The following is a 13,030-nucleotide window of genomic DNA, read 5'->3' on the forward strand; positions in this document are numbered from 1 at the left end:
CTTAACCAAAGAAACTCTGATTTAGTCTGATGCCAGAGAAAAACTGGCTGTGCTGGGCTTACTGAAAGAGTCTCTACCAGGGTGCTCTCTAAAGGAATTTCCAAGGCTTAATTTTGACTCTACAGGTCAAATATCCTTTATCCAAAACTCTTGGGACCACAGGTGTTTCAGATATGGATTTTTCCAGATTTTGGAATATTTGCACATGCATAAGGAGATATCTTGGAAATAGGACCCATGCCTAAACACAAAAGTCATTTATGTTTCATATATATACCTTACATGCATAGCCTGAATGTAATTTATACAATATTTTTCAATAATTTTGTGCATGAAACAAAATGTTCATTGCATTTTCACAGTGACCCATCACATGAGGTCAGGTATGGAATTTTCCACTTATGGCATCTTTTTGATGCTCAAATCGTTAAGGATTTTGGAGATTTTCAGATTTTGGATTTTCAGATTAGGGATGGTCAACTTGTACCAACTTGTTCTAAGTTGAACTTAACCATTGTGTGTGCTACAAGTCAGTTGAAACACTTTCCCGCTACTTAAGCTAAATTATATGTGTTATAATTTAGCCATTTTGTATTCTTCAATTATTGTCATAAATATTAACATTTATACTTATGCTGTGACATAGTGATACCCTCTGGGCTGACTTTCCCTTTTCTAAGTAATTATAAGGGCCTCCTTACTCTCATTTTTAAATAGAAAATTATAAATGATGATAACAGAAGTCCATTTATTTTAGTGAAGTGCATGATCTTTAACACACTAACTTTTATAGTCTCTGTTTCAGCTGCTCGGTATCTTTTTTACTTATTTCCCAGTCTTGGACATTGTGCAGAGTTGGAACGGAATGGGTAGCCTTATTAGTTTTGTGGTGTTGAGTGCTTGATCCTCTGGGCACTGTGTAGCAGAATAAATAACACAATGTTAAGGATCTTGGAAAGACTTAATATACTTAAATTCAGAATTTCTAGGACTAGGTTTTAGGACTTAAGGATAAATTATTTATTTTTAATAATCTTTAGTTAATATGTTATTTGGACAGTTTCTAAATATAGTTTTCTAATATTTTTTTAATTCACAAAAGCACCTTTAAAAATTTAGTGTTTGTTCAGTGACTAAGTATTCATTTGCATGTGTTTGAGTTTATGGGATATCAAATATCAGAATTAATATCTTTTTCATAATTACAAAATACTCACATAAGAGTCCTTATGTAATTCAGAAAGACTGAAAACAGAAAGTGATTTTTTTAATTACAATTTTATATTCAAGATTTGAATTCCCAGTGAAATTTTATCAGCATTATAAGTCATTGTCCTAAGCTCTCAGAATCTGCACTAAAGATTTGGTTCATCTTAATAAGTGAATAGGAGATATGTGCCTAGCGTCATAAGTTTTAATTCTTAATATCTATAACTTAGTGCAATTTAGTTAGTAACATAAAATGTTAATCTTACTGTGGAAATGGAACTCTAGATTTGAGCACTGAATATTTTAATTAGAGTTTATAAATCTATAGTTTGTAAATCTAATCTTTATTCAAATATGTTTTAAAATTCAGAATTTTTTTACTGTAGAAAGTGGATTTATCACATAGCATCTATAGCAGAGTCTAGAGTAGGACTTGTAGTAAATACATAAATAGTTTTACAGGTATATAGAGAAGTACGAGAATATTCACTCTAAGAAATATTTGACTACGGATAATCTCATTCAAATCACTTGAAGCCAGATGAGTTCAGGCCCGATCATACTTTGCCACCAAATGAATTACAACAAACTTTAGTTTACAAATTAGATTTCTTGATGGCTGATAAGGACCCATGAATCTCGTCAACTCAAGCTCACTAATTAGGAGATCAAAAAGTTACCTTTTTTCCTACATTAATGTTCTGCCTGTGTACTACTCAAATTTATAATTCAGGGATATCTTTTAAAACAGGTGTTTGGAGTTATTTTTGTCTTGGTTTTGTTTTTCACAAGGTATACATTTTGATAATCTAGACTCTTATCTTTCTTAGCTGAATTTTTCAAGTTGTTTATTTCTTCCCAAGTGTCTGTCCCCTGCCCCAGCCCCACTCAGTTGACTGAGCTACAGAAGTGCGGCTTACAGGGCAGCAGTCTGAGCTATGGGCTCTTCCAGGTGCTGGTGCGCAGCTCCACGGTTTCCCTGTGCAAGACGTGGACTGAGAAAGTCTTAAGTTATTTCATCTAAATTCCTACCCATGACAATTGGTTACTTAAAGTGAGGGCAAATTCAACTTTCTAGAAGTTATGTGGGAATATTGGTTAGAAAGTTTGTCCAAATGTTGAACCAAAAGCTGCCTCCTTAAATATAAACCTGCAGGTTCCTGTTTTGCTCGTGAAAGAATACTAAGTTTACTCACTCCCCAACACCATAATGTTGTTCACATATCTGAAGTCCTGTCATCCTTCCCCAGTCCCAGTTCCCAGTTAAACATTCTTAGTCTTCTCCTCTACGTAGAATTGTAAAGTCCTCTGCATATGAGTTTTTTTAAGCACTTGAGTCATACTGTTGGTGCATAAAATATTTGATTATTTCTTGTAAATAATATTAAATCCAAACGTTTTTGGCTATTTCTTTTTAAATTTAAAACCTCATTGATGTGGGGGTTTTTTTTATTCCTTCTAGTCTGACCTCAGTTTTTTCACCTCTAGTGTAAGATTGGAGGAAGAAATCACCAGGCTCCCTCCTAATCTCCACATTTTTTGATTCTGTGAAAGGATTCTGATTCTACGTTTGGTCATCTTCCAACAGTAACCATCTTGCCCCTCTTTGTGTAAATTACAAATTTGACTACCATATCTGGAGGTAGACATACAACCTAAGAGCTTTCTACCTTGATGTCTCAATCCATTCATAGAAATTTAGGGAGGTGAGGTGTGGTCATTTTTGTCTTGTCTCCCTTTAGCATTTGGTTAGACTTTTGAGTTACAACGGTATCGCGACCTGGCGGCTTCTCAGGATAAAGACGCAAGGGCTTTTCTGGGTAAATAACATGTAAAATCCGGTCCAGATTTTATTTGCGCAAATTTACTACCTCACCTTGGTCCAGCCTTTCCTATTTATTCACACTGCCTTCTTTTGTATTGGAATTTCATTTCTCAGAAGCAATATAAAATCTTAGCATCTCATAGCTGAAAAGGACCTTAATGATCACCTAATTTAATCTCTTTCACATTTTAGGTGAAGATACTGAGTCTCAAAAGATTGACTAACTTGCCCAAGAATACTCAGCTAGGTATGATAGAGCTGAGGACTAAAACTCAAGGAGGAAGTTAATAGTTGTTAAAAAATAATTGAAATTCACAAGACCCTCAGAGACCCAGGATTAAGACGTTAATTTAAATAGAGCAAAAACTATGTGGAACTTTATTCAAATTTATTTCTAATTATTGCTAAAATTTTAATTAAAACACACAAACATCAGCAAAGTTCTACAAAAGAATACTTTCACTTCATATAAATAGAGTTTTGTATATAGGTATTCAGTGAATGCTACTTGTTTTTCTATATATGTGATGACCTTCCAAAAACAGGGAGTTTTTTTCTTTAATTTACTGAGCATTCCCTACTGGAAAAATCAAGGATTAGGCAACACACTCAATTTAGGAAATTAAAGTGTAAATCCCAAACACATACTGACAGAAGTATCTAGTAAGTTAAGGTTTAAACAATTGCTTTTTGTGGATTTCTTTAAACATAAGAATAAATGTTATGTTAATTATGAACATTATTTCAGGGCAGCAGTGACTTTTGTCAATTGTCTTCAAATTTTGATACAAATTTCTGTTAAATGGAAATGGTCATGTTAACAGGAAGTTACTTTTATGTCAATATTTAGGAATCATACTATTATCTATAAAAGGCTTCTCTATAGATGATGTGAATTACAAACATAGTAGGAAAAGAAACCTGTCAAAGGACAGGTACCAGCTAAACAGATCTGTAACATACACATAAAATAAGAAAATCAATAGTAGAATCTTTCCAACAAGAAATTACTTTTTTGCCCTTGTAGCCCAGGAACTTAGTTCAGCTCAAGTATAAGAGCCTGTGTAGATACTAATAACTTAATGAGGTTTTCCTGAATATTATTTTATTATTTTATAATTTTCTGGTTCATTCAAAATATGGTAGAATTTGTACCTAGACATTTTCTAGTTGTACCAGGTAGAGGCAGTATCCTCAGGGATAGAGAAAGATTCCTCCTGAGTTATAAATGAAAATTATAAAACTTGATGAAGTGATACTCTAACTAAAGTATCAAACTGCAGTTAAACAACAGCAAATTAGGTGACAGTATTTTGAAAACATTAAACTTTAGATTGAGGAAATTTGCATGACTTATAGACTCCCTGGTACCCAGGGATGCATGATAACCCTTTTTTTGTTTTAAAATAATTCTTACTCAAGCATCATGGGCTTCTTAAAGAAGCCTTTGAGCTCAAAGGTATTGTGATTGTATGTGCTTTTTTTTCTCCTTTTTTTAATTGGCAAAAAAGAGGAAAAAAAGAAAAAGGTTTCCTTTTTAAAAATTGCACACACTTTTGGGGGGTAATAAATGAACATTTTTTTGTTTGTTTTTTTTAGAACTGAGCTCTCCATAGACAAACATAAGTAGCATAACACAGTGTCTTTCCTCAGACATCATTCTGTACAGTAAACCAACACAAACAGCTCCGTTCTTATTGACTGGATTTTTTCCAGGTGGGTTAATTGGGTGGGGAAAAGTAATTAACCTTAACATTGGAGCCTCTTTTCTTCCTGTTAAACTTAAAGGATGGATTATTTTTTAAAAAATGGTAATAAACCAATAATTGTAATCTTTCATATAGAGGAAATTTTTGTAATGACTAAAATGAGAAAATATATAAAACAATTAGTATATTTACACAGAACTATCAGGAACCATCTGAATGCATTGGGAAGGTAATATGGATAAAATAGACATCAAATGATAATTATCGAATTTCTTAAGCTCAGTACAAAACTGAATTCCAACTCTGGATTAAAAAAACTGATATTACCTTTCTATACTATCTAGCACAAGTGTCACACAGCTTTACAAAAATAGTGGTATTGAAACTTGGGAAGTGAGCAGTTCTCTTTCCTGTGTTTAATTCGGGAAGTTTAATTTTCTTTTTCTTTAAATTCAAGCCACTCTTGTTAAACGTGGTAGCAGAAATGGTGAAATTTTCATTTGGAAGTGATCTTTAGCAGGATCTTGAACCTTTGTCAAATGCTTTAATTCTCCACAATTTTTTTAATGCTGAATTTGTTTAAATATTGTAAGATATGTATGATATCTGTGCATTTTATAAAGTGTTTCCTTATTTTATGTTCAGCATTTACAGCCGAACAATACCAGCAACATCAACAGCAGCTGGCACTAATGCAGAAACAGCAGCTTGCGCAAACTCAGCAACAGCAAGCAAGTAGTAATTCCTCCACCAACGCTTCACAGGTGAGGGATTTGTCTGTCTTATGATTATCCCTCATTGTTTCCCACCAGAGTTCATCTCTAATTACCAACTGTTGTCATAGAACCTTGCATCTAACCAGCAGAAAAGTGGCTTTCGCCTGAATATACAGGGTTTAGAAAGAGCATTGCAGGTGAGTATCGAAGCCGTTGCTTCTGCTCCCTATTTTAAAAAGTAAAAATAAAAAACATAGTTGAATGAGACGGAGATGCCGTCTTCAAGTATGACCTGGGATCTGTTAACGTACCTCTTTCATGTGTCGCCCCACCAGCTCCTTATCTTGGGTGCTTCAATTATTACTAAGAGTTTTTAAATTATACTAAAATATCCTCTTTTACTATTGAAAGAGATCACTTTTAAGCCTAAAGCATGATAAATGTTTTCTGTTTAAAACATTTAGGGCTTAAAGGCTGAGATTTGAGTCTCTGAGCATCTTGCAGGAAAAATTCATTTTTAAAAATTTAAGAGGTCTCTCAATTTTAGGGTTAATTATGATGTGATATTCTATTACTTCCATTTCTAAAGGAATAGTTATCTTACTATCCCAAAGGTGCCCTTGGTTTGTGTGTGTATATATGTGTGTATGTGTTAAGTTAGGTGAAAGTATTTATTTATTCATTATATGTATTTGCAAATCACTGAAATGAAATGCTCTACTAGCATATTTCTTGTCCAACATTTTGTGTTGGAGGTTTGCTGTTTCCACATTATAGAAGGCTTATTTTGATAATTGACTAGTACGTATCATATAGTCACACATGAAGATCAAAACATGTAACCCTTGAGTTAGAAGGCTACTTTTCACCCCTCAAATTTATGACTGTCAGAAGAAATGAAGAGATTTCAGTGGTTTGGCATTTTCATTTATATTCAAGCTAATTTTGGTATGCCTGTGTAGCTTTAATATTAATTTAAAACTAAGTGATACTGATTAGATTCCTTTTGTATTTTATTTTTAGGGTTTTGTTTCTAAGACTTTGGATTCTGCTAGTGCTCAGTTTGCTGCTTCTGCTTTGGTAACGTCAGAACAACTGATGGGATTCAAGATGAAGGATGATGTGGTGCTTGGAATTGGGGTGAATGGCGTCCTTCCAGCCTCAGGTAGAGAGAGAACATTTAAGTTGTTTTGGTTATGTTTACAATGTCTATCTGTAACACAGACAGCAAAGTTATGCATGGTTGAGCTGTGTCTTTCCTTTTCTCTCTAGGAGTCTACAAGGGCTTACACCTCAGCAGCGCGACTCCAGCAGCACTTGCGCATACAAGTCCATCGGCAGCAGGTTCAGCTTTGTTACAGCCTTCAAATATCACACAGACTGCAGGTTCCCACAGTGCACTGAGCCACCAAGTAACTGCTGCCAGTGCTGCGACAGCTCAGGTGCTGATTGGGAACAACATTCGACTAACTGTACCTTCGTCAGTTGCCACTGTAAACTCTATTGCCCCAATAAGTGCACGACACATACCTAGGACTTTGAGTGCTGTTCCGTCGTCTGCCTTAAAGCTGGCTGCCGCAGCGAACTGTCAGGTTTCCAAGGTTCCGCCTTCGTCCTCGGTAGATTCAGTTCCAAGGTGAGTAGTTATTTTAAGCCTAAACTATCTGAAAAATATGAGATCTAACTTAAATCCTCTGGCATTGTTCTTTACCTATTTCTTTGTGTTTCCTGCTGTTTTTCTGTTATACATTAAAAATGTATAGATGAGCATTGATGACTTATTTAAGAACTAAAATGTTATAATTTAATATTAGTTGAGAATTTGAACTAAATGGTATAGTAAATATTGTGTATATGATTTGGGACATTCCTTTCTTACTATAACAATGGTTTATAATGCTCTTATTTTTCTTTCACCTTTGGATGGAAGAAATTCTCTTTAGAGTATTTCTTCTGTTTATGATTTTTTTGCACAGCTTCTCATGTAAACAATTAGAATTGATTGCACCGTCCCCAATCACTAGTGTCCTAAGCTATTCTTAATAATGCAAAGACTTAAAGAATTCACGCCAGGTCAACTTTTAATCAAACCATTATTTTCTATGCTAACTTGCCCTCTTGAGTTTCAATAGATGGTTTGGAATTTTTGCTCAGGCTCTATTATGTTTTAAATATTAATGATAATTAAAATCCTGTTGTTTACAAGGTATTTATAGGGAAAACACAAAGAGAATGACAGGTGTTTTCAGTTTAGTTGGAAGACAAGCATAAAAGTGTGAAAAGCTAAATAATGTTAACTATAAGTAATAGGTGAATATTGTTCTAGAGGTATCACAAAGCATTGTATTCTTGTCAAATTCATTGTATGGTTGGTGGCTATAGTTTCCGTATGAAGAGACATCTTTTTGCATTGAGGGGATTCAGGGACTGTTCTAACACAATAAGATCAGATTCAATCTGGGGTAGTATTTGCTTAGACAAAGAGGAAAAAAAAGTATTGCCGGCAGATGGAATGTGCTAAGTGAAAGAACAAAGTTGGAGAAATATAAGTGTTTAGAGGTTAACAGGTAAACTGATTTTTCTATAGGAAGGTTAGTAATTGAAATGGGAATGGCAGAAGATGGCCAGACTGTGGAGGACCTTGAATGCTAGACTGATGGACTTCCTCAGCCAGGAGGAAGAGAAAGAGCAGGGTTTGTAGCAGCAGATTGTAGCCTTTAGTTTCCAAAGCCATGCTCTGAACTTAAGTAATAGTCATTATCTGCCCAACACCCAGCCGTTCCTATAGTATTCTGGGTCTGGTCACAGCTAATCAATCAGCCATAGTTCTGACATACATATGATACAATTCTACTGCTATAGAAATGTGTAACTGTGGAACATTTGCAGTGTGTGGAACTTGTGTGTCACTTGTTCCTTTGTTTTTAAAGATGAGGAACCTGAGAGATCTAGAGAAGTTAACAGACTTCTCCAGGGACACTCAACAGTCTAGGTGACAGAATAAGTAAAACCCCAGTATTCTGGTCACTAGCTAAGCAGCTGTCCTGCTCAACCCTGTGTATTTAGAACCCCGACTTAAAGTCCTGACATGAACCTCAGTCATATGCATTCCTTTTTTAAGACTCTTTGAAAAGGTTTAATAGAAGTGGAAGTTAAAACTACGGTTACTAAAACTTGAGAATTCTTTATGTGTTTTCAACATCTAGGTTGCTTGGGTGCTGCTACAGTTGGTAACATAGTTGACCGTGGAATTTATAGTCAACATTAGCCCGATTTCTGAGCATATATTCCTGATATATAAAAGTTGATATGAAGGTTCATATTTCTCTACTTGCTGTCTTATCCCGAGAGACTCAAATTTCTTCCTGTTATTAAAAAATCAATCAAAATTTTTATTGGGAAGATAGTCTTCATTTGCTAAATATTTTACATTGTAGATAAGTAATTGATCGACCTTTATTTCAACAGGGAAAATCATGAATCAGAAAAGCCAGCACTGAACAACATAGCAGACAATACAGTAGCAATGGAGGTGACGTAGCTTCCTCAGGAGCGGAACTGCAGCCTGGGGACTTGATTAGGTGCTATGCATCAGTAGCATTTTGAATGCAAGGGATGACAGAATGCAGCACATGCATTTCTGTGGCAGCTGTGGAGACTTGACAGCAATGCTCATCTCTCATGCTTCAGTTTTTCTTTCCTTACTGTTAATAGGAAAAAATCAACATCTGTAAATTAAGAATACAGCAATTATCTGTACAGTACTGCATATTTGTAATACCCTTGTATATATGTTACTTGAATACAGAAATGTTCATTCGTGATGCTTTGCACTTGGGGGTGGGGGGGTGGGAGGGAAATAAATTGCAACAAAGAGTGTGAGATGTGAGATTGTATAGAGATGAAGTGTCATCACATCATGTGCATGGTGCGGAACCTGCTGTTTTATCTATTTATTGTGCCGTGTTTACAGTTTTTTGTACACTGTACCTTCATTGGTTCCTGTGCTGTAGTAAATGTGTTAGGTAGCTGTGGACTCCTTGGTATTTTGTAAATGGTATAACATAACTTGGTTCCCCTCTGGGTCCTTGAGTTTTCTGTGTATCATGTGAAAAAAATGGTGACATACATACAGAATTTTACAAAAAAAAAAAGGCATCAGTTTTTTACAAAATGGGGAATGTACTGTTAAGTGGGGATCTTCCTGGTCTACTATCATTAGGACAAGTAACAAGCTAAAAATGAAGTCTCTTGAATCTTCCCATCCCCCACTTGCCCACAGAGCTATGGGCGGTTTCTGGTACTGAAAGCACTAATGTTACGTTGCTGCTCCACAGACAGCCCAGTAGCCCCATTTCCTTCCACACCAAAAAGTGTTAAATCAAGTATGCAAATGGAGTCCTTACAACTGGAGTTTATGTTGTCTTGCCCTTTTTCTAGCACAAAAAAATGTACTTTTTTATTGTCAGATTGTTTGGAAGACTTCATTCTTTACTTGTTCTTACAAAAGGATATGAGGGAGAAGAATGCAGTAATTGCTGTACGTGTATCATCATTCCAGTTTCTAGAAACAGCCAGCGTTTTTCCTTTTAAGATTCTCCAGAAGGCTGCAAGGCCAGAGCCACAAATACCGGGTGCCTTCCTCTGGGAATGTCTGACCTCTCTTCTGTGAAGAGAACGGCGCTGGCAGACGACTGCTAGGGCTTTGTCAGTGCCGAAGTCTGAATGCCCAGTCCAATGGCATACATTATCCTTAAGGTTTTTAATCCCACCTGGAAAAATTGTGATAGAATTCTCACAAAATAAACCCAGGGCATTACATGTTGACAAACTAATGTGTAGTGGTCTTTTGCTTTTATTTTCCACCCAAGAACTTTTGTGTGACTTTAATCACAATCATTGAGTAAAAGGGGATGGAAATGGGGAGTGGTGACTTTTAAGTTCACTTTTTTTCAACAATTATTTATTGAATGACTATAGGCCTGGGACTGTTTTAGGTCCTACACCAGCGAGAAAAATCCCTGCCCTCCTAGAATTTATTAATCTCGTGGGGGGAGAAAAGCTACATTTTAAAATGTATTATGGTAAGTATTAGGAAGAAGAGTAAAGCAAGGAAGGAGAAAGCATTGGCAGTGTGGGCTGCAGGTTGAAGTTTCCGGCAGGGTGGTCAGGCAGGGCCTCACAGGCAGTTACATTTGATCAGAGACTTGGCATCAAGGAAAAGCATTTCAGGCAGAGAAGAAAAGTAGAGACCCCGAGGTGGGAATGTGCCCGGCGGCCTGCTGAGGGACGGGGCGGGGCTTTCGGGACTTTGGCTTTGCCATCTGCCGAGAAAGGAGTTTGGAGTTTGGAGCGGAGGGGTGGTGAGTAGACGGCAGAGGGAGCTCAGTTAGGCTGTTGCAGTGACCCAAGTGAGAGAGAGAATAGTGGCAAAGACGGTAGTCAGAGGTGGTTGGATCCTGTTTTATTTTAAAGGGACCCATTAAAATTTGCTTACTGAATATAGACATAAGGGACCCAGGAAAGGGAGGAGTTAAGGATGACGTCAAAGTGTTTGCCCTGAGCACTGACCACAGTTGGAAAGCGCTGTGGGAGGAGCCAGGTTTAAGATAGGAAGTTCAATTTGGGACTGTTTGAGAGATACGTTAACATCCAAACAGCCGTCAAGCAGTCAGCTGCATAGAAAAGTCTGGAGTTTGGAGGAGAGGTTTGAGCTCGAGTTTCAAAACTTAAGGGTCATCTTCATAGTTGAAGCTTAAAGCCACGAATCTGGGGGAGGTCACCAAGAGAGTGGGATCAAATCTGCAACCACCGGGTATTCTAAAGTTATTCTAAAGTTATTCTAACCTTCAAGGGAACTCCTTGTCTCAAGAGGACAGGCTTCCAATTTGGATAATTGCTTTTGTTTGTTCTACATTTTTTGAGGGGAAAATATATAAAAGCTGCCCTCTTCTAGTGGCTGGTGAATGTGACTAAAACTTTAAACTGTAAACTGCTGGTTTAAATATACTCAAGAATGATTAGGATTAGGATTAAAGTTTCTGAAATTAACCCAGCAGATAGCATGAGACCTGGGTCCCCAAAGTCTGCCAAGTATGCCTACTGTCCACAGCCAGTTCATAACTGGATTGAGGAAAAATTAAGTCCTCATCACACACATCCAATCAGGAATTTGAAATGAGTCTTGCATTGGGGTTGCTAAGTGACAAGCAAGTGACAACCAATATCCATGCAGCACTCAATTATCTTATTTAACTACAACTCTGAGATGCCGAGAAAATACAAATTAGTATTAGGCACATTTTAAGATAAAATTTACCCAAAACTGAGTTTTCAGCCTCTAGATTTCTTGCCATTTTTTCATATACTTCGCTACCAATGTTGTAATAGTCTGAAGTAAAGGACTTAATACAAAAGAGCAATTTAAACACTAAAACTTTAGGGAAACAGAAATAGGTCATCAGGGAACCTTGACACCTAGTCTAATTAATAACTACCACTTAATTACAATGTAACAGACCCTATGCATAATAATTCCCTTGTTTAATCCTCACAATGACCCTTTTAAGTAGATGCTAGGATTGTCACCATATTATAAGCGGGATTCACTGAAGGTCATATATAATTGACAGTCTAGAATTTAAACTGCTATCTGCCAGACACCAAAGGTAGTTTGCCTACCTACCACTATGTTGCGGATAAACCTGAAAATAGATTTAAACAGCTTCCTTAATAAATTTTGTTCCTATTATGTTCCTGAAGAAATTGGTAATGTTAAGTCTGTTACCCTGGCATTGTTATGATTTTGTCCATTTTATGAGCAGAAACCAAAAAAACCTCCCAAACTATATGACTTTTTACCCTAGCTGTAAATCTCATTTTTGCAAAAGAACTATCTATGTAAACTGTTTCTGAATTCCAAATTCGGCAGTTTTTTTCATCAATTTTTTTTTTTTTTTTTTGAGACAGTCTCACTCTCTTGCCCAGGCTAAAGTGCCGTGGCATCAGCCAAGCTCACAGCAACTTCAAACTCCTGGGCTCAAGCGATCCTCCTGCCTCAGCCTCCCGAGTAGCTGGGACTACAGGCATGCGCCACCATGCCTGGCTAATTTTTTCTATATATATTTTTAGTTGGCCAGATAATTTCTTTCTATTGTTAGCAGAGACGGGATCTCACTCTTGCTCAGGCTGGTCTCGAACTCCTGACCTCGAGCGATCCACCCGCCTCGGCCTCCCAGAGTGCTAGGATTACAGGCATGAGCCACCGCGCCCGGCCTTTCCTGAATATTAAAACAATGTATAATATGTTACAGGTATGCAAGGCTTCACACTCCTCACTAATGCTTAGCAGTAATCTGCTTTTATCTTTTTTATATTACATATTTATGTTCTATATAAGAATTCTTTCAACAAAAGAGTCCTGCTATTTTTTAAACGTTCACAAATAACAGCAATAGAAGAATAGACAAATAGCACATTGGTTCAACAAGTATTTATTAACTATGTCAGTCACTACTGAAGACAGGTAGATGTGTGATCACATGACAGCAGAGGTCAGGCAGCTGTGGTTC

General features: G+C 36.6%; 1 protein-coding gene across 5 annotated transcripts in view; it reads left to right on the forward strand.

The window, feature by feature from the left end:
* Positions 1-10,294, forward strand: part of EPC1 (enhancer of polycomb homolog 1) — a 97,074-nt gene extending 86,780 nt beyond the window's left edge. For 3 of the 5 annotated variants that reach the window (XM_045554224.1, XM_045554209.1, XM_045554232.1), the window contains exons 11-15: positions 5,389-5,507; positions 5,588-5,656; positions 6,483-6,624; positions 6,732-7,095; positions 8,928-10,294. In XM_045554224.1, the coding sequence (XP_045410180.1) occupies positions 5,389-5,507; positions 5,588-5,656; positions 6,483-6,624; positions 6,732-7,095; positions 8,928-9,000 (767 nt within the window). In that variant the 3' untranslated portion in view covers positions 9,001-10,294. The remainder of the gene's footprint in view (positions 1-5,388; positions 5,508-5,587; positions 5,657-6,482; positions 6,625-6,731; positions 7,096-8,927) is intronic. The other 2 variants (XM_045554240.1, XM_045554215.1) reach the window with 1 other exon arrangement.
* The last annotated feature ends 2,736 nt before the right edge of the window (positions 10,295-13,030 follow it).

The sequence above is a fragment of the Lemur catta genome, chromosome 1, assembly GCF_020740605.2.
Source record: "Lemur catta isolate mLemCat1 chromosome 1, mLemCat1.pri, whole genome shotgun sequence".
Taxonomy (NCBI): domain Eukaryota; kingdom Metazoa; phylum Chordata; class Mammalia; order Primates; family Lemuridae; genus Lemur; species Lemur catta.